Below are 22987 nucleotides of genomic sequence, written 5' to 3' on the forward strand. Positions count from 1 at the left end.
GATGATCCGGTGGGTCTCTTCCAACTTGGTTATTCTATGATTCTATGATTAGTATCTTCAAGTTTTGTGGTTAGCTGATTCCTCTGAATGAGAGTGTACTACCTAGAAATATAGGGGAGTTAACTGAAAACTTTGGATTCAGAAGGATTCCTCTGGTACATATTTGACCTGAAGCAGCAGGTACAGTTTGGTAACCTTTTAATAATTATTGTGGACGTATATGACTACTGTTCTATTTCCTTGTTAATAGGCTGCATGTTTCCCAGAAGTCACCACGCCTGCTCTTCTTCCAAGAGGAAATGAGTCCCAGGAAGAAAACTTGGATGACTGGAACCATGTGGAAGAGGTATACAAATTGCAAGCAATAGACTAGATCTGTTAATAGACTTCCCTCTGCTTTTTTGTTCATCTCCCCATCCTCCACTGCATGCTTACCTCACCCCCTGCAAAGAAACTACTGCACAACAACATAAAACAGGGCCGTGGAAGATCTTCAGAAAGGCCAAAAGTGAAAGTGCTGGCAAGGCTGAAGGTTGCTTTGTAGTGTCCAGTTTTTTTTAGAGTGTGCTGCCATTATGATATAGTTAAGTAGAGTGGGAATATATGTTTCAACCAGGGAAAATGAAACAATTATTATTGTTCTCTTAGTACCAGAACACTAAGAACTGAGATCCATCTCTTTAGCCTTTTGTGAGATGGGATTCAACTGCTGTTTACAAGTGCTTTGGATCTTAAAGGAGGGAGTGACTGGGAGGAGAAAGGCTTGGAAAGACAATGACGTTACTGAATGCTAATGCAAACTGACAATAACATCCTCAAGAAGAAAATTTCTCTCTCTTGATATCTGGTCCAGTATGCTAATGGTAACATCTTAGAGAGAGTTATTTTTATTTACAGAAATGCAGGAAAGAAATTTTCAACAGTTCTTGAGAATGCTGTGCATCCTGTAAGATTCTGCTGAGTCTGATGAAAATTCATGTTCTTAATTGTTTTTTGAGAGCCTTAAATTGCTACACGCAGTTTTTTGTGGTATTTATGTGCTAATTTCTTGAGCTGTACATCCAAAGCATTAAAAGTATGCAAAACCGAAGGAAAAGTACTTCAAAACTCAAAGCAGAACAAAGTATATGCAACCCACAGTGCAGTAATTTTACAGAATTGCATTTTAAGGTTAGTGTGATTTTATTTGTTGTTACTTGTAAACTTTACCTTAATATTGAGCAAGTGATAGGGAATCCTATGTCAAAGTTTCTAAAGTACTGTAATAAGTCATCAAGGAAAGTTTTGTTTGGCACCACTTCAGAGGTTGTGAACTTCCTTTGAAATTTTCAGATTAGGACAGAAGTTAGAATGTTTATTAGTTTGAATTTAATTAAAAATCTTTGATATCTCATTCCCAGCATCCTCAAAGCAATACAGGAAGTGACAAGGTGCATTATTTTTGGAAGCTGATTAAAAAGAGTAGGATTTGTGTTACTTTGGTTGTGTCCTGGATGCATGTACTTTTTAGCAAAAAGAAAATAAACAACTATAGTCATTGAATTAGCTCCTAGGTTTTATGGTTTATGAAGTAAAGGTCTAACTGACTGACTGTGTGTCAGTGTTAGCAGTTTTTATTGGAGAAATCCTGTATTGTGGTTTGGCTCCAAGACGTTAACAGCAAGGTTTAAAGTACTGCTTAGGAGGGGACGTCCTGCCCTGTCACGGGGCATCCCACTGCAGTCATGGGAGCTGATGTAATTCTCTTCTGAAAATCAGATCAGTTCAGAAGTATACAGTATATGGCCCTAAATAAATTAAAACTAAAAATGTGTATTATAGTGCAATTGCTTCCTTATTCAGCATTGTCCGTGGTGCCCTTTTCCCAGTTTCTCATGTTCTTCATCTGTTCAATGTCTTTCCCCATATCAACTTTTCCCTCATAATTTGGCTTTTTTCTCAAATCACGAATCTTTTGTTAGCTGCCACTTTTCAATTAATTGAAGTTCTACTTCTTTTCTGTGGTATGATTTCAAAATATTTCTTAATTTGCTGTTCTTAATTTTCTGTCACATTCTGAGGAATGTGGTAGAAGCCAAGTCAAAACTCTCTTCTATATTAAACTGTTTTCTGTTAAAATTTGAGTATTGTGCTCCTTACAAAAGGGAAGAGTAAGTCAACATTGGTTTTTTTGTTTGTTTTCTGCCAAGTCCCAGCGCAAACCAGTGCTCCTAGGAAAAGAAGCAATGCCAAAATCGGAAACCAAGGTAAGACAGTATTTTATTTTTTTATTCTCCATGAAAATATTTCATTTTCTGTAAAGATAGGGAGTGTTTCCAAAAATAAGGAAAGTCATTTATCTTCACTGACTCTCTAAAGCTGACACTTTTATTCTTAATACTTTGAAGCCGTATTCTAAAGTATATGTTTAGCAAATACTGAAAAGTTTAATTTATGTGTAGCGAAAAGGTTACATGCGGTCCTGTCACTCAACTGATGGGTGGCTAACATCCGGAGCAAAATGGAGGGCTGTGTAACTTTACTACCCACTTGGACTATTTTCTAATTAGTGGATATGTAACCTGTGAAACTCTGTATAGGTCCATTTATATTTACCCTGGAACTTTGTTTTTGCAATCTGCAGTTGCTTACCGCTTGTAGTTATCATTAGGAAACTGATGTGCTTGAATTAGAAATTAACAGAATAATGCTGACTGCATGAACATGAGTTTCTGTATCCCTCAGATTTTGAGGAATGTGCAAGAAGGCAATGCTGCTTCACTGTTTAGTTGTTCGTAATTTCTAAACAGGAATCTTTAAAATAGGATTTTAAATAGAATAGGACCCTAAATTTGGGAAAAATAAGTAGTTAAACATTGGGCTGGTTGGATGAAATATGTGGGTCTTATAAATCTCCATCTTAAGTGACTTCAATAAGAATATTCTGATGGTTAATTTAATATACTTGACTTAATTGAAAAAAAATAACACTTTTCTTCAGAGATGTATGTGTTAAATACATTCAGATGTTTACTATGTAGTTGCTAACATTAATCTCTTGCTACTAATGACTCAGTTCTAAACTATTATTTAATCAGAATAAAAAAATGAAGATGCATATTCAAATGTATAAAATAGTCTTTTCCAATTAAGACTGGATAAGATCCTATAAGTACAAATAAATTTTTTATAAATTTATTTGGGTGTGGTCTGAAGATTTTACATTTCTTTGCAGCTTTACTGAAGCATGTCATACCATTGTAATTAATACTTAAACTTCTGAAATACACTTTTCTTTAGAACTGTCATAGCAAGACAATGATTAAATGAAGGTTAAACTAAGTTTGATTGCACTTCATGCTAGAAAATAGGGATGAGGGGAAAAGGTCACATAATATCCTCCATCAGCAACTTTCATGGGATCTTACTGCAGCCCTGACAGGCACTTGTATTGACTCAGGAAACTACAGACCTGTTAGTCTAACCTCAGTGTCTGGGACAGTTATGGAGAAGATCACATTGAGTGCTACTAAAAGGCATTTAAAGAACAATAAGGCATGTTGGGTTCACAAAGAGAAAGTCCTGTTTTACTAACTTGATATCCTTCTGCGACAAAGTCACCTGCCTCGTGGATGAAGGGAAAGGTTGCGGATGTCATTTGTTCTGGATTTCAGTAACACTTTTGATACTGTGCCTCTCAGCATCCTTCTGGACCAGGTTGTGCAGCTGTGGAATGAACAGGTTGATGGTGTACCAAGTGGAGAACCAGCTGGATGGCAGGGCTCAAACAGCTATAGGGAATGGGGCTACATCTGGCTGCGACTGGTCTCCAGCAGTGCTCCTCAGCGAACAATTCTAGGGCAGTCCTGTTCAATGTATTTATCAACAATCTGGATGCAGGAGCTGAATACACCATTGGCAAGTTTGCTGATAGTACTGAAATGGGTGGTGCTGCTGACATTCTTGAGGGACGAGAGGCCTCACAGAGGGATAGATGGGTTGGAACATTGGGCTGTGATTAGTGGGATGAAGTCCAAATGCCAGTTTCTGCACCTAGGATGGAGTAACACTGGGCACAATTATAAACTGGGAGAGGAGTGGCTGGAGAGCAGCCCTGCAGAAAGGGATCTAGGGGTGCGGGTTGGCAGCAGGCTCAACGCCAGTCAGCAGTGCTCTGACAACCACGAGGACAAATGCCATCCTGGGGCACATTAAGTACGGCACAGCCAGCTAGACAAGAGGGTATTGTCCTGCTGTATTCAGCACTAGTGCATCCTCAACCTGAATTCTGTGTGCAGATAAAGGCCCTGCAGTTTAAGAAGGATGTGAAGACCCTTGAATGCATCCAGAGGAGGGCAACAAAGCTGGTAAAAGAGCTGCAAATGTGTCCTACAAGGAGCTGCTGAGGATTCTGGGTTTGTCTAGTTTGGAGAGGAGGTTGAGAGGCCTCCTCATTGCTCTCTACAGCTTCCTGAGGAGCGGGTGTGAGGAGGGAGGTGCCAGTCTCTTCTCCCTCATATCCAGTGAGACGATACATGGGAATGGTTCAAAACTGTGCCAGGGTGGGTTTATACTACACTGGGAAGCATTTCTTTACCAAGACGATTGTCAGACCCTGGAGCAGGCTTTCTATAGAGGTGGTCAATGGCTCAAGTCTGTCAGAGTTTAAGAGGAATTTGGACAATGCCCTTTATTAATGGGGGCAATGAGTATAAGCTGCAGAGAGGCAGATTCAGACGTTAGGAAGAATTTCTTCACTATGAGAGTGGTGAGGCACTGGCACAGGTTGCCCAGGGAAGCTGTGGCTGCCCCTTCCCTGGAGGAGTTCAAGGCCAGCTTGGATGGAGCCTTGAGCAGCCTGGTCTTGTGGGATGTGTCCCTGCCCATGGCAGGGGGTTGGAACGAGATCATCTTTAAGGTCCCTTCCAACCCAAACTATTCTATGATTCTAATAACATGTTTTAACTTTTGGTCAGCCCTGAAGTGGTTAGGTAGTTGGACTCGATTTTCTTGTAGGCCCCTTCCAAGCAAACTATTCTGTTCTATTTTCATTGTAGCTGGCAAAGGAGCTATGGTTTTCCTCCTTGCTGTTGACCTTGTCGCTACTGTTCATTCTTTAATGTATATAGAGCATGAGAGAGAGACATCTGATGTACATGTTGGTTCTATGTATTTGTTAGAAAATATCGTCCTCAATTTAAGGTTGCTGAATGGTAGTGTTAATTTATGTGAAGGATTTTGTCTATTTACTGGAATAGTCAGAATGTTTCAAACATCCTTTTCTGTCAGGTTTAAAGGAACAGGGAATGAGCCAGTGGCACTGTCAAGAGTAGTGCTTCATTCCAAAAGAGATAATTTCTCTTAATCTTGAAAATAAGTGTTTATATGGTGATTATTTTTTCTGTCTTGGATTTGGTTTTTTTGCCTTTATTTTAGAAGGTTGTCTTTTGAAGATACACTTTACAAAATTATTTTGAGTAGTGAAAATCTAAGTATAAATTCTCAGTTCTTGGTATTGTAAGAACTTGGCAGCTATTTCTTAGCGTATTTTTCTCTTTTTAGTTGTTGAAAAGTCAAATGTGATCTGCAGTGCTCATATCATCAATACCTTCTATACTTAAACATATGCTTAATTTCTTATCAGATTACTTGTAATCTGATACCTTTATGTAATTTACAATATGTGTAAAGTAAATTTATAGGTGTAGTTATAGAGTCATAGAATGCCAGGTTGGAAGGGACCCTAAAGATCATCTGATCCAACCATTTTAGTTGATCTATAGTTTAAAAGAGATGGCCCAGGACCCTGTCAAGCTGAGCCTTAAAAATGTCCAGCACAGAGGAATCTACCACTCCCCTGGGAGATTATTCCAGTGTTTAACTGTTCTCGTGGTGGAAAATTTTCTTCTGGAATCCATTTGGAATCTCCCCAAGAGAAATTTATCCTCATTACCCCTTGTCTCTTCCATGTGACTCCTCATAAAAAGGGAGTCTCCATCCTCTTGTTAGACACCCTTTATTTACTGATACGTGGTCATAAGGTCTCCCCTAAGCCTTCTCCTTTCAGGTCTGAACAGACCCAGTTCTCTCAGCCTTATTTCACATGGTAGGTCTCCTACTCCTCTGATAATCTTGGTGGCCCTCCTCTGGACTCTTTCCAGCCTGTTCATGTCTTTTCTTTGTATAGCGGGGACCAAAAATGAACGGAGCACTGCAGGTGCAGTCTGACAAGCACTGAGTAGATTGGGAGAATGACTTCCTTACCTCTGCAGATGATGATAGCCTTCTTGATGCACCCCAGCATCCTGTTGGCCACCTTTGCTGCTTACATACTGTTCACTCATGTTGAGTCTGTTGTCCACCAAGACCCCCCAGGTCTTTCTTCACAGAGCTGCTCTCCAGTCAGGTCAGGTGGAACCTAGACTGAGCTGCAATCTAGGGTTATATATTCCCAGGTGCATGATCTTATACTTATCTCCATTGAACTTCAGATGATTTCTGCTAGCCCACTCTTCCAGCCTGTCCAGATGTTCCTCAAAAGTAGCGCTTCCCCTCAACTTGGTGACATCTTCAAACTTCATCAGGGTGCTCTTGATCCCAACATTCAGTTCACTTATTAAGTAAAAACTGCCAAGCCTGTCACACCCTGATGGAGACAGAGTTGGACCCAGAACTGCACTTAAACAGTTAGCTTATTACCTATAATGTTACAATTCTAAGTCAAGAGTACAAGCTTGAGTCTAGACCAATATTAATATCCTATAAGAGTTTGTGAGGGACTATACGACCTGTCTGGAGTTCAGTGATAAAGCCTCTATAGATATTTCCATGAGGCTGCTGCACGTGACGTTTTAGCAGATGCTCCGCTGGTGTAGGGTTTGGATCCATGATGTTATGTTGATGTTAGGAGGGTCCCTATCCTGCACCATCCTGAGACTGCCATCAAAACATACTCCAAGAAAAAGGAGAGTGACTGTCTTGGGGGATTCCCTTCTAAAGGGAACAGAGGGACCTATCTGCTGACTGAACCCACTTTACAGGGAGGTCTGCTGCCTGCCCGGGGCCTCAGTGAAGGACATCACTAGAAAACTTCCTTCCTTGGTGAAAGCCACAGATTATTACCCTCTGCTAGTATTTCAAATTGGCAACAATGACAAACAGCAAAGGAAGCTGAGAGCAGTTAAAAGGGACTTCAGGGTTCTAGGGAAAATGATGGAGGGCTCTAGGGCACAATTAGGGTTTAGCTCCATTCCAGCACTAAGGAATGAAGAGCAAGAGATCAAGAAGAATCAGTTGATTAATACCTGGCTCCAAACCTGGTGTGAGGAGCAAAACTTTGTGTTGTTTGATTATGGACTGGCCCACACACCTCCAGGCTTCCTTAACAGGGATGGGGCAAGCTTGTCTCCTAGGGGTACTAAAATCCTCACTAAAAATCTAGCAGGGCTCATAAACAGAGTGTTAAACTAGATGTGAAGGGGAAGGGGGATGAGGCCAGGCTAGTCAGGAGTGAGCCTGGAAGTGGAACTCCAGTGCCTGAGAGATGGTGTAATGGCAAGGACCACCAGTATGTCACCACAGAGCAAGTGGGGGCGAGTACAGCTGGTGATGGAAAGGATGAAACTGGCACTGAGGGGTTAGATATTTCAAGGACCAGTCAATTGGGAATGAACACTATTCCCTTTATGAGGGCTGAGGGTTCACCAGCCCAGCTGAGGTGCATTTACACCAGTGCACGCAGCATGGGCAATAGGCAGGAGGAGTTGGAAGTTATTGTAGGGCAAGGAGACTATGACGTAGTTGCCATCACGGAAACGTGGTGGAATGACTCATATACCTGGAGTACAGCTATGGTAGGGTATAAGCTCTTCAGGCGGGACAGGAAGGGTAGGAGAGGAGGTGCAGTAGCCCTGTGTGTTAGTGAAAGCTTTGATACCCTCAAGCTTGTTTATGGTGAGGATGGGACTGAGTGCCTGTGGGTTAAAATCAGAGGAGCCCACAAGAAGGCAGATATTGTGATGGGAGTTTGTTATCGACCACCCAGCCAAGAAGAAGAAGCTGATGAGCTCTTCTATAAACAACTGGGGATAGTCTCAAGATCGCTACCTCTTGTCCTCATGGGAGACTTCAGTCTTCTGGATATCTGCTGGAAGTACAATACATCAGAAAGGAAGCAGTCTAGGAGGTTCCTGGAGTGTGTGCAAGACAACTTCCTCACACAACTAGTGAGTGAATCGACAAGGGAAGGTGCCCTCCTGGACCTGCTGTTTGTGAACAGACAAGGCCTTGTTGAGGGTGTGACAGTCAGAGGACGCCTGGGACAAAGTGATCATGAGGTGATAAGTTTCTCAGTTCTAGGTGAGTTGAAGAGGGGGATTAGCAGAACAGTAACATTAAACATCCGGAGGGCAGACTTTGGACTGTTCAGAAGGCTGGTTGGCAAAGTCCCATGGGAGACACTCCTTAAGGGCAAGGGAGCCCACGAAGGTTGGGAGCTCTTCAAAAAGGAAATCCTAGCAGCTCAGGAGAAAGCCATCCCCATGTTCCAGAAAAGGAGCTGGAAGAAGGCATTGAGTGCACCTTTAGCAAGTTTGCAGACGATACTAAGCTGAGTGGAAGCATGGATCTGCTGGAGGGTAGGGAGGCTCTGCAAAGGGATCTGAACAGGCCGGACCACTGGGCTGAGACCAATGGCATGAGGTTTAACAAGGCCAAATGCCGGGTCCTGCACTTGGGGCACAACAACCCTGTGCAGTGCTACAGACTAGGAGAAGTCTGTCTAGAAAGCTGCCTGGAGGAGAAAGACCTAGGGGTGTTGGTTGACAGCAACTGAACATGAGCCAGCAGTGTGCCCAGGTGGCCAAGAAGACCAATGGCATCTTGGCTTGGATCAGAAACGGCATGACCAGCAGGTCCAGGGAGGTTATTCTCCCTCTCTACTCGGCACTGGTGAGACTGCACCTCGAATCCTGTGTTCAGTTCTGGGCCCCTCACCACAAGAAGGATGTTGAGGCTCTGAAGCGAGTCCAGAGAAGAGCAACAAAGCTGGTGAAGGGGCTGGAGAACAGGCCTTATGAGGAACGGCTGAGAGAGCTGGGGTTGTTTAGCCTGGAGAAGAGAAGGCTGAGGGGAGACCTCATTGCCCTTTCTAACTACCTGAAAGGAGGTTGTAGAGAGGAGGGTGCTGGCCTCTTCTTCCAAGTGACAGCGGCCAGGACAAAAGGGAATGGCCTCCAGCTCCGCCAGCGGAGATTTAGGCTGGACATTAGGAAAAAAATTTTCACAGAAAGGGTCATAGGGCACTGAAACAGGCTGCCCAGGGCGGTGGTTGAGTCACCTTCCCTGGAGTTACTTAAAAGATGGATGGATGAGGTGCTGAGAGGCACGGCTTAGTGTTTGATAGGATTGGTTGGACTCGATGATCCACTGGGTCTTTTCCAATCTAGTGGTTCCGTGATTCTGTTTTACCATTTACATTATTAAAAATCCCAGTGTGGATTATTCAGTGGCCAGATCTTGCACCCTTTTGTATGATATTTTTCCACTCCTCTGCTTTAAACAACTCATAAAAAATTCTAGGTATTCCCTCCCCAGTTTGGGTTTTATCCTGTTGGTTTATTTGAAGTTGCACATAGCATTGGGATATTGAATCGCCTGTGGAGATACAGGATTGGTCTTTGCGATTTGCTACAGTGAGGGGTCAGTAAATGGAGTCAAAACAGCTGAGACAATGAGAAAGAAGATGAGAAAAAAAAAAAGGCAGTTAAGAAGATAACACCCACACAGCTGCCTCTGTCTGCATTGCAGGGGGATAACAGAGTGATAAGCACATAGAAGTGAAAGAAATGGCATGTGGCACCTTAATCAAGTCACTCCAAACTGCTGCAGCTAAAGGTTTATATTTTTATTTTTAGATAATGTAGCTAAAAGGTGCATTTCTATTAGTGAAAGTTCTTGGAGGTGGCCACTGTTTGTCAGAACTTGTTAAACTTCTTGACATAATTTAATTGTCTGCTTTTGTTTTTCTTTAAAAGGCCTGCTGTACCACATTTTTTTTCCCCAATATGACAGCTAATGGAGTCCCCTTCTTAATGGTGGGTCTATTTCTTATGTTACCTGCACTGTGGGCTGATGAGTCTGCACACATTGATAAAGCTGAACAGCTGTAGTGGAGCAAAGGGACATGTACCCTGCATCTTGGAGTGCCAGACTCAAACCGGCCCCTTTTTGGTCTCTGTGTCAGAGTTTAAACTCTTCCTCTCTGTGTCTTTCCAGTCCAGAGGTCACAGGTGAATTCACCTGTCTGCCAGCAACTGGACATTTGAGCTGGGAGGATCCGCATACATCTTGGGAACCCATCTGGGTTGTAACACAGAGTCTATTTATGACAGCCTGGACTGAGTGCCTCCGAAGGAGGAAGGTCCTAGAACTGAAGAACTTGCATGCGGTTACACAGTTTACAATTTAAGCTCCCAGCCCTGCTGTGTTCTTCTCATGCTGTCCATGCAAAGGTTAATTCAGTAGCTGCCTCTTTTTTTTTTTTTTTCCTTATCTTCTGTCCCGAATTAGTTCCTTCTGCAACTCAGTAGAAGTTAAACACAAACCCATATTTTCAGGCCTGTATTTTCAGTGCTAATTAACAATGATTTGGTCAGAGTTTTGTTTCTCTCCAAGACCCATGTGCACAATTTAAAGGTAACAACATTGTACCAATGTATATAGAAATTCTACTTTCCATTCACTACTTTCACCCCTGGGCACCTGTGTCATGGATCTGATAAGGGATGTTAGAATGACCCTCTGCTTTCTCGCCAGGAAAGCCCTTAGGATCGGATGTTTTGCATGTTGTTTCTTCTTTGCTAATTAGTTAGATCTCGCAACTGGGCTAAGGGCACAATGCCATGGAAGAGAGAGATCATCATCGCCATTATCATGCCAGATGCCTTCATTCTATATTTTGGCATCTGAACTTATCTGTCTGAAACTGAGGAAGGCATTTGGCTTAATAAAAGATCTGGGCTTGAGGTTGCCTAACTTAAGTTCTTAAGCAATTTAAGTTCCTCTCCTTTTCAGAGTCTAACGATGCTTTCAACATCTTGGTCTCTGACTTAAAGGCCATGCTGCCTTTGGTTTTTGCTGTGTAAAGGGCAGTCATTAGTTGTGTTGGTTTCTTTTCACATGTAAGAAAGTGTGGATTTTTTTCTTTTTTTCTGTTTTACCTTCTGTATTCTTTGTGTCAGAGATACAGACAATGGAGGAGGAGCTGTGATAGTCCATCGGTCTGTGAACAGTCCTGGACTTGTAAGAGTCACTAGACTTGCACTCATAAGCTTTGGGATTGTCTTTAGAAAGATGGGCTCTCTTTTACGAGTCTTATCAAAGGCAGCCTAACTGGGTATAGTAAACTGTGTGGAAGAGAGCTCGGGGGAGGGCATGTTAATAGCTGTCCACCTCACCACTCATTCCAAAGTACCTTGGAGCCCATTCTTTTCCTGCAGGAGAGTGAATACATATTCATGCAGCAGTTTATTCATGGCAACTGCATTCTTCTGTCACATAGAACAGGTGAGGTTCTGGCAGGTAACTAAGGTTTTGCCACAAGTCAGAATCTGTGAGAGTCTGGTACTCACAGAGTTAATATGTGTGGTCCTCAAACAGGACAGACAGCAGCTCCTTAGAGCAAAGTGGGTCAGAGAGACAATTTCACACTGCTAGAGGCAGTAAGTAGTTTAATTCAAGTGACAGATTAAAAGAAATTTGATATTGCTGTCATAAATTCACTGCTGTGTTCATGCTTGAACACTTACAGCTGGTTAACACTTAGCATGTATGTATATTTGTTTTGTATATAATAGCAGCCGAAAAAAACCCCAAAACAGACTTGGGTTATTAGCTATTTTCCTGGAAACACCCGACAGAGTCAGGGGCGCAATTCTTACCAAGACTTTTCTTCTTGGTGAAGTTGCTCAGTGAGTGAGACAATTTTGTCTTCATTTTTGCAGTGGCCCATTGCCCACTCTCCCTTGTGCAATGGGTTTGCATTTAAACTTTTCCAGGAGTATGTCTAATGACATTGAAAAATTGACCTCCCAGGTTTACTGGGAAAAATTCCCTTTATGGGATAAAATGCCAGAAGTTGATTTAGCTAGGTGTGATTGGGTTTTCCAGACCTGTTTGGTTAGGTGCAATCCCCCTTGCATTCCAGCAGTCCTCAGGAATTAGCCTAGGATGCTGGTCGGGGCTGAAATTGTACCTAGAGCAATGCCCAGTTAAGCAGAAACAGTCACAATAAAACAGCACAGTCAAATCTAGATATTCTTCTCTTTTCTTTAATAAGACATAATGAACATGAAGACTGCTATATTAAACAGACCAGAAAATAGATTTGGGTAAGGGACTGTATTGCTTACCTGGTAAAACCCAAACCCACAATCTGTCCATACAGTCCCAAGGTTGTGTGGTAGAATCCACCTCCCTTGGATAGATTCAGAATGATCAGTTGTGACAAAGTCTATCCAGTAAACACTGAGCAACTGTCCCTGCAGTAAAGCATGCCTTAACCAAGAAGAGAAAACATAAAGCGCTGTGCTAATAATTACGTAATCTTGCTGACTACACAATATTTTCTGTCACCCTCTGATGGAGACAGAGTCCCAGAACTGCACTTAAACAGTTAGTTTATTACCTATAATGTTACAATTCTAAGTCAAGAGTACAAGCTTAAGCCTAGACCGATATTAATGCCCTACACGAGTTTGTGAGGGACTATATGACCTGTCTGGAGTTCAGTGTTAAAGCCCCTATAGATATTTCCATGAGGCTGCTCCAGGTGACGTTTTTGCAGGTGTTCCGCTGGTGTAGGGTTTGGATTCATGATGTTATTTTGACGTTGGTAGGGGTCTCGGACCAGCTGAGAGGAAGCTTGTTATGACCTGCTGCTCTTATCCTCTTACAGTCCATACTGGAGTGGTAACATCTGGTATCAGTCAGCCCAGCTCCTTATCTGATTGGTGGGGGAAGTGTTGCTTCAGCCCTCCTGCCTGTGCAACCTCCACCAGACTATAAGGATCAAAAAAACTCCAGGGTTGTACTTCAAGCAATTTCCAGCACACAAAACACACGGTTTCCACATCCATAAGTCATCCAAGTACAACATATATTGGTTTCTAGTCATAAATCTTATTAATACTTCTGCTTCCAGGATCACCTCCAATTCTTTGTTCTTTGGCTATGGTGTAACTCTGCTCTATGTGCATACTTGCATTGGAGGGGGTGACCAAAGGCTAGTTTGGTCATCCTGATAGGCAGTTGAGTGATGAAGACCTAATGGCTAGCTCATTCTCCCCCACTCATCAAGAGCATAAACCTTACTGCACACATGGGCTTTGATGTGGCTGCTGATGTGGAGTGGCCACCAGACCTTCATCTCACACCCCTCCGCCCTGCGACTCAGCAAAGCGGTAGCCCTCTTCAGCAGCCTTAAGGGGGAGTAATATGTCAAGGCCCAGTACTGAACCCTGGGGAAACACATCTGTGACTCGTTGCCAGTTTGAGAAACAGCTATGTACCACTGCACTCTGGGTACAGCCTGTCAGTCAATTCCTCACTCACTACACAGACCACTTGTCTAGGCCACAGTGCATAAGTCTCTGATAGCGTGTAGGGGGAGGCTGTGAGGAACTGCAGGACTTGGAAAAGTCCAGGTAGACAGTGTCTGCTGCTTGCCGTGCTTCAACTAATGGGAAGTAGAAGTATGTATTATGTAGACCTACTTCTACATAAAGCAGAAAGTGATCAGGTTTGTCAAGCACAATCTGCCCTTAATGAATCCATGTTTGCTTTTCCCAGTCATGTGCTTCAGTGGACTTGTAACAGTTTCCTGAGTAGTCACTCCTTAACCTCCGCAGGGACTGAAGTGGGGCTGATGGGTCTATAATTGGCCATGTCTTCCTTGGAGTCTTTCTTGTGGATGGGGATGACATTAGCCTTCTTCCAGTCTTTGGAAATGTTCCCAGATCTTCACGACTTCTCAGAGATCACGGAAAGTGGCCTCGTAATGACATCACACAGCTCTCTCAGTACTTGGGTGGATGGGATGTAGTTCTCAGTTTTACAAAGTGGAGGAGTAGTATGAAAGTATTATTCCTCCAGAACATAGTTAAGTATTAAAATAAGTGCATCTATGGTTGTTTATTTTGGGGTTTTTTTAATAAACACAGTGAGCTGGAACACTAGTTCTAAAGCATTTTTTTTTGAGTTAACAGATGTGATCTTGATAGAAGATTTATTTGACTTCTGTTTCTTTGGAAGCCAGTCTTTTGTTTAATCATCACAGATATCAAGCACAGTGCATTTAACCTTAAATGTGTATCAGCCATCCAGTGAGGAGTGGTGATGTGAAGTATTGTCATTGTTTCTAGTGGCTTCTCTTCAGTTGTGGTCGTTGTCTGACATTGCAGAGAAAATCAGGGGAAAAATACCAACTCTGACTACTTGTCATTTCCCCTTTTTGAATAAAGAAGAAAATTGTTTCTTGATCCCTGCAATGGCTTTTAGAATCTTTTAAACAAATAAAGGGTCTATCATAATAGGTGATTTTTTTGGTTTCTGCTGTATAAACTTAATTGAATTTCTATCTGGTTCTATCTCATTTTACTCCAGTATAACTCAACACAATTCAAGAAATGCTTCTTTCCTTGTTATACAGGTTTCCTTGTTAACGAAGCGAATGAAAGCTCTAGTGGATGAATATGTTGAATGGCAAAGAAGAAGTCCTGAAGGTAAGTAATTGCTTCCATGTAAGGTCTATTCAAAGTTCTACAAAGTTTTTCATCTAGGCACCCTAAACTGTGTATGTATCAAATGACTGCTGGTTGTATTTTCATATTATAACTACTTAAAAATTAAATTAAATACTTCCCACAGTAACACATGTTTTTAATTTTTTTGCATGTCTGTTCTGAGTGAACTTAGAATTCAAAGTGAATTTTATTATAACTTAATCTTATGATTCTGGACAAATAAATGCTTGATTCATATCACCATGAATCAGTTAGCTAAATGGAAAAATAACTGCTAGCAAGTCTCCTAACAAAGTAACAAAAGTTCATTATGCTGTTACTCTTCTTCAGGTTTCTCTTCTCTGTGATTGTTTCTTCTCCATCTTTCATTTATATTTCCTTTTTTAGGACAGAACTGCTTTGGAAAATAGTTTTGTCTTCATTTTGTCTTTTAAGAAGCTATCTTTGCACATATTGCTAATAAATTAGCAATAATTTACCAATACATCTGTTTGGGATTTTTTTTTTGTTGTTGTTGTAACACTTCACAACAGTATGATGTATTATGACATACGAGCTGAAACTTTGAAGGAAACCTTTAGTGGTAAGCCCATTATGCACATACCTAGCTTGGGTTTAACAGGGGTCAGAGTTCAGGTCAAGAAAAGGTGATAAAAGATACTTCAGTTTATTTTAACAACAGGTATCCAGCTCACTTATTGATCCTGAGAAGTTCAAACCACTAGGACTGGTGGTAGCTCTTGTATTTGTTAGGCGTTATCAGTCAGAAGTTATAAATTCCTCCATTTTTCAAAATGGGGAGCAAGTCTTGGATCACAAATCCTATGAGGAGTGGTTAAGGGAACTGAGATTGTTTAGTCTGGAGAAAAGGAGGCCATGGGGGAAGACATTACCACTCTTCACAACTATCCAAAAGGTGGCTGTAGTGAGGCAGGCATTGGTCTCTTCTCCCGGGTAACAAGTAGTAGAACAAGAGGAAATGGCCTCAAGCTGTGCCAGGGTGGTTTAGATTGAATGGTAGGAAAAATGCCTTCACCAAAAGGGTTGTCAAGCATTGTAGCAGGCTGCCCAGGGAAGCGATTGAGTCACCACTCCTGGAGCTATTTCAAGGACATGTATATGTGGTGCTAGGGGACATGGTTTAGTGGTGAACTTGGCCATGTTTGATTTATGGTTGGACTTGATGTTAAAGGTCTTTTCCAGCAGCTGGTGTGTCCAGATACTGAAAACCATTCAGAATCCAAGTGTGAGTTAAGTAATCTTAGTTTTGCGGGTCTCGTAATTTGGAGACTCGTAAACAGTTCTCGCTACATTATCATTAGCGTTCCAGTAGCACTCACTGTTATGTCTCTTGTCAAGGACCTGTTAGCACCTTTCAACCTGGTGAAACTCATTAATTAATCTTTAAGTGGATACATTAACTCATTTGAGTATTTTTTATGCCAGAAGAGGCTTGGGGTTTTTTAGTGTTTACAAAATGATAGGAATGTGTTTTAGACAGCAAATGGTGATTTCCAGTATTTTGTCAATAGTCCAAATTGGAATTCATTTTCAAATGAACATTAAAGTCACTTCTGCAGCTTCTTTGAAAGTTCACGTATTTCCTGTGGGGCCAAATAACAGCAGCTGGGAAAAATAACCTTTCTTATAAATATTGTTGCTCATTTCATAGTTCACATGCTTTGTAAGCTTGTCTCTATGAATGGCCAGACTGAAATGCTTCTTAGAGGCATGCAGACCAAAAGTGTGGTATTGAGTGAATTTGGGAAATACTGGTTCTTGGCTGCCGCTCATGAATAAGCTGCTGGCTTAAAGCAAATTGATTGAAAGCACTTAAACTTTTTATCTGGTTAAACTACCTTGGAGATGTTAGGTTTCCTTACTAAAATATGTAATTATTTTAAACTATGCGCTTAAAAATATTCTTGGGGTTTTTTCCTATTTTTATTGGCTTGCTGACTTGCTTTGCTCAACCATTCTTACTTGTTCTCAGGTGATAAGATTTATTATTAGAAGTCTTAATTTTCTACTAGAGAAATGATCTATGCATATTATAATGCAAATAATATTTTGCAGCCAAAGCTTTGCCTTTTTGGCTACCTTTTTGAGGAAGAAAAGTATTTGAGTAGAGTTATAGTGCTTGTATGAAAATTACTCTACTCTGCCTACATCTTCTCTATCCAGTTTGGCTCCTTTCTACCTGCTGTTTGTTTTGAAGTAAAAATTTACTTAACTGAAAACATTGTCTGAATTTAATCTCTTGTTCTTTTTAAACTTCTGTTACTATTTATGTAGCTGCTAAATCAGCTGAATTAAAGCTTTTAAACAAGCATTTGGCTCATAAAAACATAATTTAACTTTTACCTTTGCAAAATAAAGAAGCAACCATACTTTAAACCTTATAAATCAATTCTGGTCTCTGCATAATTTCTATTTTTCTTTGCAAAATATCAGCATTCTGCCAAATTCCTGTTATTTCAATAGGAGTTTCTATATAAACATGTGCATAGTAGCTGCTTTTACATTCCTAGCATCTGGTAGTATTTTTCGTAGCAATTGTACTATGTGTCACTATGCAATTCTGTTTTACATTTGATTTTGCAAGTGTCATGATTCACAACTAAAAGCTTTACCTGACAGTAAATAAACTATGTTCTTTACAGTAGCAGCTGCCATGAATGTTTTGCCTCAATGTCTAAGATCTGCACTGTTCTTTCACTAAATTAGGGTTAGTGATTCCTTTCCTAGAGAGATGTGGAATTCTATTCTGGTGCTCACACAATGTGAATATTGAATGGGAAGCACATACTCAGGGTTGGGTATGTAAAAATGAAGTGTTAGAAACCAATAGTAGAAATTGATAATTCCAGCTAGTGAGAGTTCATAATAATCATGATGGAGGACATGGCAGGGGAAGAGTTGTATGCGTTTCTTCAAACATGCCAGTGAATATGAATAAAATCACACCAATGAATTTTATAACATGTATGTAGGATATTCATGTCATTAAAGAAATCTTGCTCTAGTAATAGCACAGACCACTTCATCTTACAGCTCTTAAACATAAGCTTAATTCAGGAGCACTCTACTTAAATTTTATGTCAAGATTTAGAGGCAGTAACTCTCAAAGTAAAAGGGATTTTTATTTTGAACTCAGTAGTTTTGCTGATTTTCATCTTGGAACAAGCACTGCCATTAGAACTACTAATCTAAGGATTCTCAAAATTTATGGAGATAAAACTATAAAATTACTTTATCAGAAATGTACTTTTATAAAATTTCTGAAATCAGTTGTACTGTATTTAGGAGATATTTAGTGCTTTTATGAGAGAGTTAAGGGTTTTCCTTTTTGTTAAAGGAAAAGCTTTATTGAAGTAATTATTTTTAAGATTGGAGACTTGGAGCCCAAGCTTGGACAAAAAATATCCCTTTCATAGTAAGGTCTAAATCTGTTAGAGTAACTTTCATTTCTCCTGTTAATAGACTCAAATGCTTAACTTCTGGAAAAGTTATACATTTTTCTGGGTGCTGCAAGTTGACATGGAACTGAGAATTGGTTGGAGTCCATTGAAGGCTATCAAATACAGCAATTCACTTTTTATTCATAAAATCCGTGAGCCATAAATCACATTTGCAGAAGCATTCTGTGGAAGCATTACCACATCCTTGAATAGTACTGTACTTACTTTTAAGTACTGACTGCTGTTTCTCAGGATTGGAGTTGGGATATTTGCCTTGCTGGGCCTTTCATCTCCGTACATGTAGCTGGTTTTGTGAACACTAAGGGCATGCTTTTAAAGTTCTTTAAATCTGATAGGTTTTACAACCCTGATCAAGGATTTGGGAGGCTGTTTAACAAGGAGAATTGTAAGATTGGAAGAATTAGCCAACATTGGTGATGGTGACTAGATCCCTTCCACTGAAAAAATCAGGCTTACTTATCTTAAAGTATGACTGTACTTCACATTTCAATATTATGTACCTAAGCTAGCTGAGGTATAAAGTAATGCAGAAACACGGACACCACATTTTACCAGTCTAATTTAACTTCCTGGGAAGTGACAGTAGGTGTGCCCAGCTAGACACAACCAAACGTGGTTAAACTGCTGATGACAGCCAAGCTAGTTTTTTTAGAGGCTACTCAAGTTTCTCTGTAGACAAGCTGCTTTTCAATATAAACAGGTCTGTATCATGCAATGCAAACAATTAATTTTATTTTTCAGTGCTTTCTGTCAGATCAGATGTACTGAAAGCATTGGGAAAAGAAGAGGTAAGTCTTTGTTTTTTAAGAGAGGAGGGAAAAAGGACTTGGATACAGTTGCTGCATTTTCCCATGATTTCTCCTGTTGTGGACTGCTGCTACGATACTATGTGTGTTTCTTCAGATGTTGTTCTAATGTTTTTATTCTGCTGTATTATAACTACAGTTCCCTAGTTATTATGAGTGATCTTTTAAAGAAGTTCGTACATATTGCACTTCATCCTTAATATAAAATAATGTAACATGTTGCATAGTAGAGTCACTATTCTTAAATCTAGAGTTACATGACAGTAATTTGCAAATAATTTGTTGAGTTCTTCTAGCCTTGGAAAGAAGAGCATGTAAAGAATGTCGAAGGGATAGTATTACGCTACAGTGATTGGAAATGGATGTGCAACATGTTGTGATAATATTCCTGTGGCTATGGCTTAAGAAAAAAATACTTCGTGGCTTTCTTCTTCTTAGCATCTTTCTTCCCTTTAGTATCACTCACAACAGGGAACTCAGTTGTGCTTAAGAGTCAATATTAACAACTTGTTTGGTTGCACACTTTTCATTTGACTGTCAGTATGGCATGTTTGATCTTATATCCCATTATGTGGCCTATTTTGTTGAGGATTCTGGGTTTTTTTTCAGGTGTTGCATATATAGAGCATATTTGTTTCTGTAAAATATTTTCACAGTTTTTACTTCTTTGAGCTAAATATAAAAGTTTGCGTAGTTTGTATGGGAGGAGACAAAATACATCCAAATCTTAGGAGGTAAGGGATATAGACCTAGTTTGCTGGAGGACTACGTATATTAATAGCTTCTGGCTGCGGTAGTTTTATTTCTCCCTCTTTTGTCTCCCACATATGTCCGTAACACTGAGGACCATTTAATTAATGAATATATTTGATTGAAACGTATTCACTGAAAACTAATGAATTAGTTTTTCTTTGCAGCATCACTGTTTTCTAAGTGCTGTACTTTTTATGTTGGTGCAATTAGTGTGGGTTCATTCTTGCAAGCAGCTGCAATGTTTTAGGCAATGCAGCCCTGGTGCTGTAGATATTGTCTCCTCAGTCTGTCATCAGATGAGCAGTTTGTGTGGGTGCTTCATAATATGCTTCAGGTAAAATCAACTATGTCGTCTTGCAGACCTTCAGTAAGATACTAGTGGTGAAAATAACATTTTATATAGCTCCAACTGGATTTTAAAATAGTGCATTGTTCTGTAGCCATATTTCTTAAGAAATTACAGGTAATTTTGTCCCGCTACCAGATTTATAGATGTAACCTTACATGGAATAAATACTGCAAACTGGGCTATCTGAAAACTGTAGGTTTATTTTTACTTTTTTATAGCTGCAGAAAGTAAAGAATAATCTTGAAATAGCACTGGCAATGGTTCAGTTAAAGAATAAACAACTGGAAGAAGATTTGGAAAGGTAATACAATAATTTTGACTTACAAATACTGTAAGCATTTTCTACCACTTTTTTTCTTCTTCTTTTTTAACTTTTTTAACTGTCCAGGAAATCTATTTATCTGTTGTGCCTTTTCCTATTTTTCATGTTTCAGAGAACGGGAGTGGCATGTGAAGCAGGAGAATACACTTAATAGAATGGAAGAAGAGGCAAAAATCCAAGCCTCCAGAAAGAGGTATTTTTACAGTCTTGAGTATTTTATGTTGAAGAATTCAAATATCAACAGGAGAAAATGAGCAAACAAACTCTTAAAACCTATTCCCTGTTTTGTTAAATAGCTTAAATAGTAACTCACTAATCTGTATCTGAAACATGGAAAATGTTGTTACTATATGTTTATATCTTGTGTTGAAACTATAACAATAGAAAATAGTGGAAATTTTTGTTTAAGAACTTTTTTATCACTTTATTGAATTTCATATTCTATTACTCTGTTTTTGCTATTAGTTTGAGGGATGCCGTAGTTCATGATCAGCAAAAAAAAATATTACAACTAAAGAGGTATAAGGAAGAAATCTGGACTGCTCTGAGTAAATTCCTGCAAGAACAATTTCCTCTCCCAGAGAAAGGTGGAAGTTCTAAGAGAGAGAAGGTAAGATTTTTCTTACTGACCATTAAATTTGGAATGTTCCATTTCTATGCAATATCATTGTAAAGTCACTAGCATAGAATCTGCTGTTATATTTTGAAATAAGTGTAGTTCTTACAGCTGATCCTTTAGGTTTAATTGATATTTTTCAGGTTGGTTTTTATTATTTAAGGCTGCTCCCAGCTGGATATTTTCTCTTTCAATGCGTATTTTCCTTACCCAATGAGATGCATAGCAATGTATTGTATTTCTTACTGAAGTGCATGCTGTGCCAAATCTGAAAATGTTGAGGGGTTCACTTGAAATTGTTCCATCTTCTTTTTTGCTGGACTAGGCAAGTCGATTCATATTTTTGTTGGCAAAGCAAATTCTAATTGTCTAACAATGTTTTTGGAACAATAATAAGGACAAGTGTTTATAATTACAGTGCAGTTTGGAATGTTAACCATCAGTTTCTGTTCAAGCAAACTGGGCCAAAATTACCTTAAAACTTCAGGGAAAATAGGCAATCAGGGAGTATTTTGCATAATAAATTCAAAGTCTGCAATAAAAATAAGTCTTTTACCATTACTGTTTGAAAGAATAGTTACAAAAAAGGTGGGGGTTGGCTTTGATTTCAGGCTTACTTAAGAATACAGAAATAGAAAGGATTTCTTTAATCCAGTTCTCTGTTATTTCAGACAACCACATAATATAACTTCTTTAATATTATCATTGAGCTCCGTTTTAAAACTAGTTATTTTTGTTACTACTGTTTCTACTGGGGTTTGTTTTAGTACCTCAAAGCTCTGGTTAGAAACTGTCTCCTAACTTCCAGTCTAAATTTATTCATGTCTAACACAGATCCATATATTCTTAATACCAATATTGTCCTTAGAATAGCTCTTTTTCTTATGTTTATTCCTTCTGATATGTTTATACACAGCAATCTTATACCCTGTCATTCTTTGCTTTGTTAATTGAACTGGCAAAGCTTTCTTGTTCTCCTGTGAGATAATTTTTTTCAATTCCATGGCTTATCCTAGTAGTACCCATTTTCTATATTTGATTCTACTGGGATTTGTCTTTTTTGGCACCTAGTAAAAAAATCAATATTATAAACAAAACTAGTAGCTCACTGTCTTCACAAAAGCAACTAATTACACTCTTGCCTTTTTCTTCCTGTTATTTCCAAGCGATAGAACCCTGGGCTTTTAATAAAAAAAAAAATTCTGCTTTTGCACAGAAGTACATATTTTTGCACATAAAAATACCAAACAAAGCCTTTAAGGCAGGATATCCATTTTCAAAGTCTTACTCAACCACCCTCAAACATCTTATTCCATTATATCTTGGTTTTTCTGTATATCAATGCCTTTCAGTTTCTTGCTGCTACTAGATATGATATATTTTGATCCAACATTAAGAAATTAAATCTTCAGGGATTTAATTAACAGTCATCTTTCAATCATATATTTCATTATTTCAGTCTAATATATAATTTCTCTAATGCTGGTCATTCTTCATCTTACAGTTGGTCTAGGACAGGGCTCTCCAAACACTAATAACTTTCCCAGATTTATTTTAAGCAATTGCCCATTTTTCCTACATATATCATTATTATTTCCTTAGAAATATATTTGCTATGATGAGATATACCAATTTATTGGCTCCCGTTTATATGATGTCATAGAAAAATATAGGCTGGAATTGACGTCTGGAGGTCTTCCTTTCCAACATCATCATCAAGGTAGTGCCAATGTCAAGGTTGGATTGAGTTGCTCATGGTCATATCCAGCTGTGTTTTAAATATAAGAAACAGTGAATTCATTTGTGTGTTTCAGAATTCTGAGGAAGATTTCATGTAAAGTTTCCCACCCCAGAGCAAAATCAACTCCTTGAATTTTCT

At 39.5% G+C, this 22987-nt stretch overlaps 1 protein-coding gene across 1 annotated transcript in view; it reads left to right on the forward strand.

Annotated features, from left to right (window-relative positions):
- Positions 1-22987, forward strand: part of CENPK (centromere protein K) — a 31613-nt gene that overhangs the window by 2948 nt on the left and 5678 nt on the right. Inside the window, exons 2-8 of the mRNA XM_069879873.1 lie at positions 251-346; positions 2190-2246; positions 14687-14759; positions 19004-19050; positions 20389-20471; positions 20605-20685; positions 20958-21102. Coding sequence (XP_069735974.1) covers positions 251-346; positions 2190-2246; positions 14687-14759; positions 19004-19050; positions 20389-20471; positions 20605-20685; positions 20958-21102 — 582 coding nt within the window. The remainder of the gene's footprint in view (positions 1-250; positions 347-2189; positions 2247-14686; positions 14760-19003; positions 19051-20388; positions 20472-20604; positions 20686-20957; positions 21103-22987) is intronic.

The sequence above is a fragment of the Phaenicophaeus curvirostris genome, chromosome Z (genome assembly GCF_032191515.1).
Source record: "Phaenicophaeus curvirostris isolate KB17595 chromosome Z, BPBGC_Pcur_1.0, whole genome shotgun sequence".
In the NCBI taxonomy this organism is placed as follows: domain Eukaryota; kingdom Metazoa; phylum Chordata; class Aves; order Cuculiformes; family Cuculidae; genus Phaenicophaeus; species Phaenicophaeus curvirostris.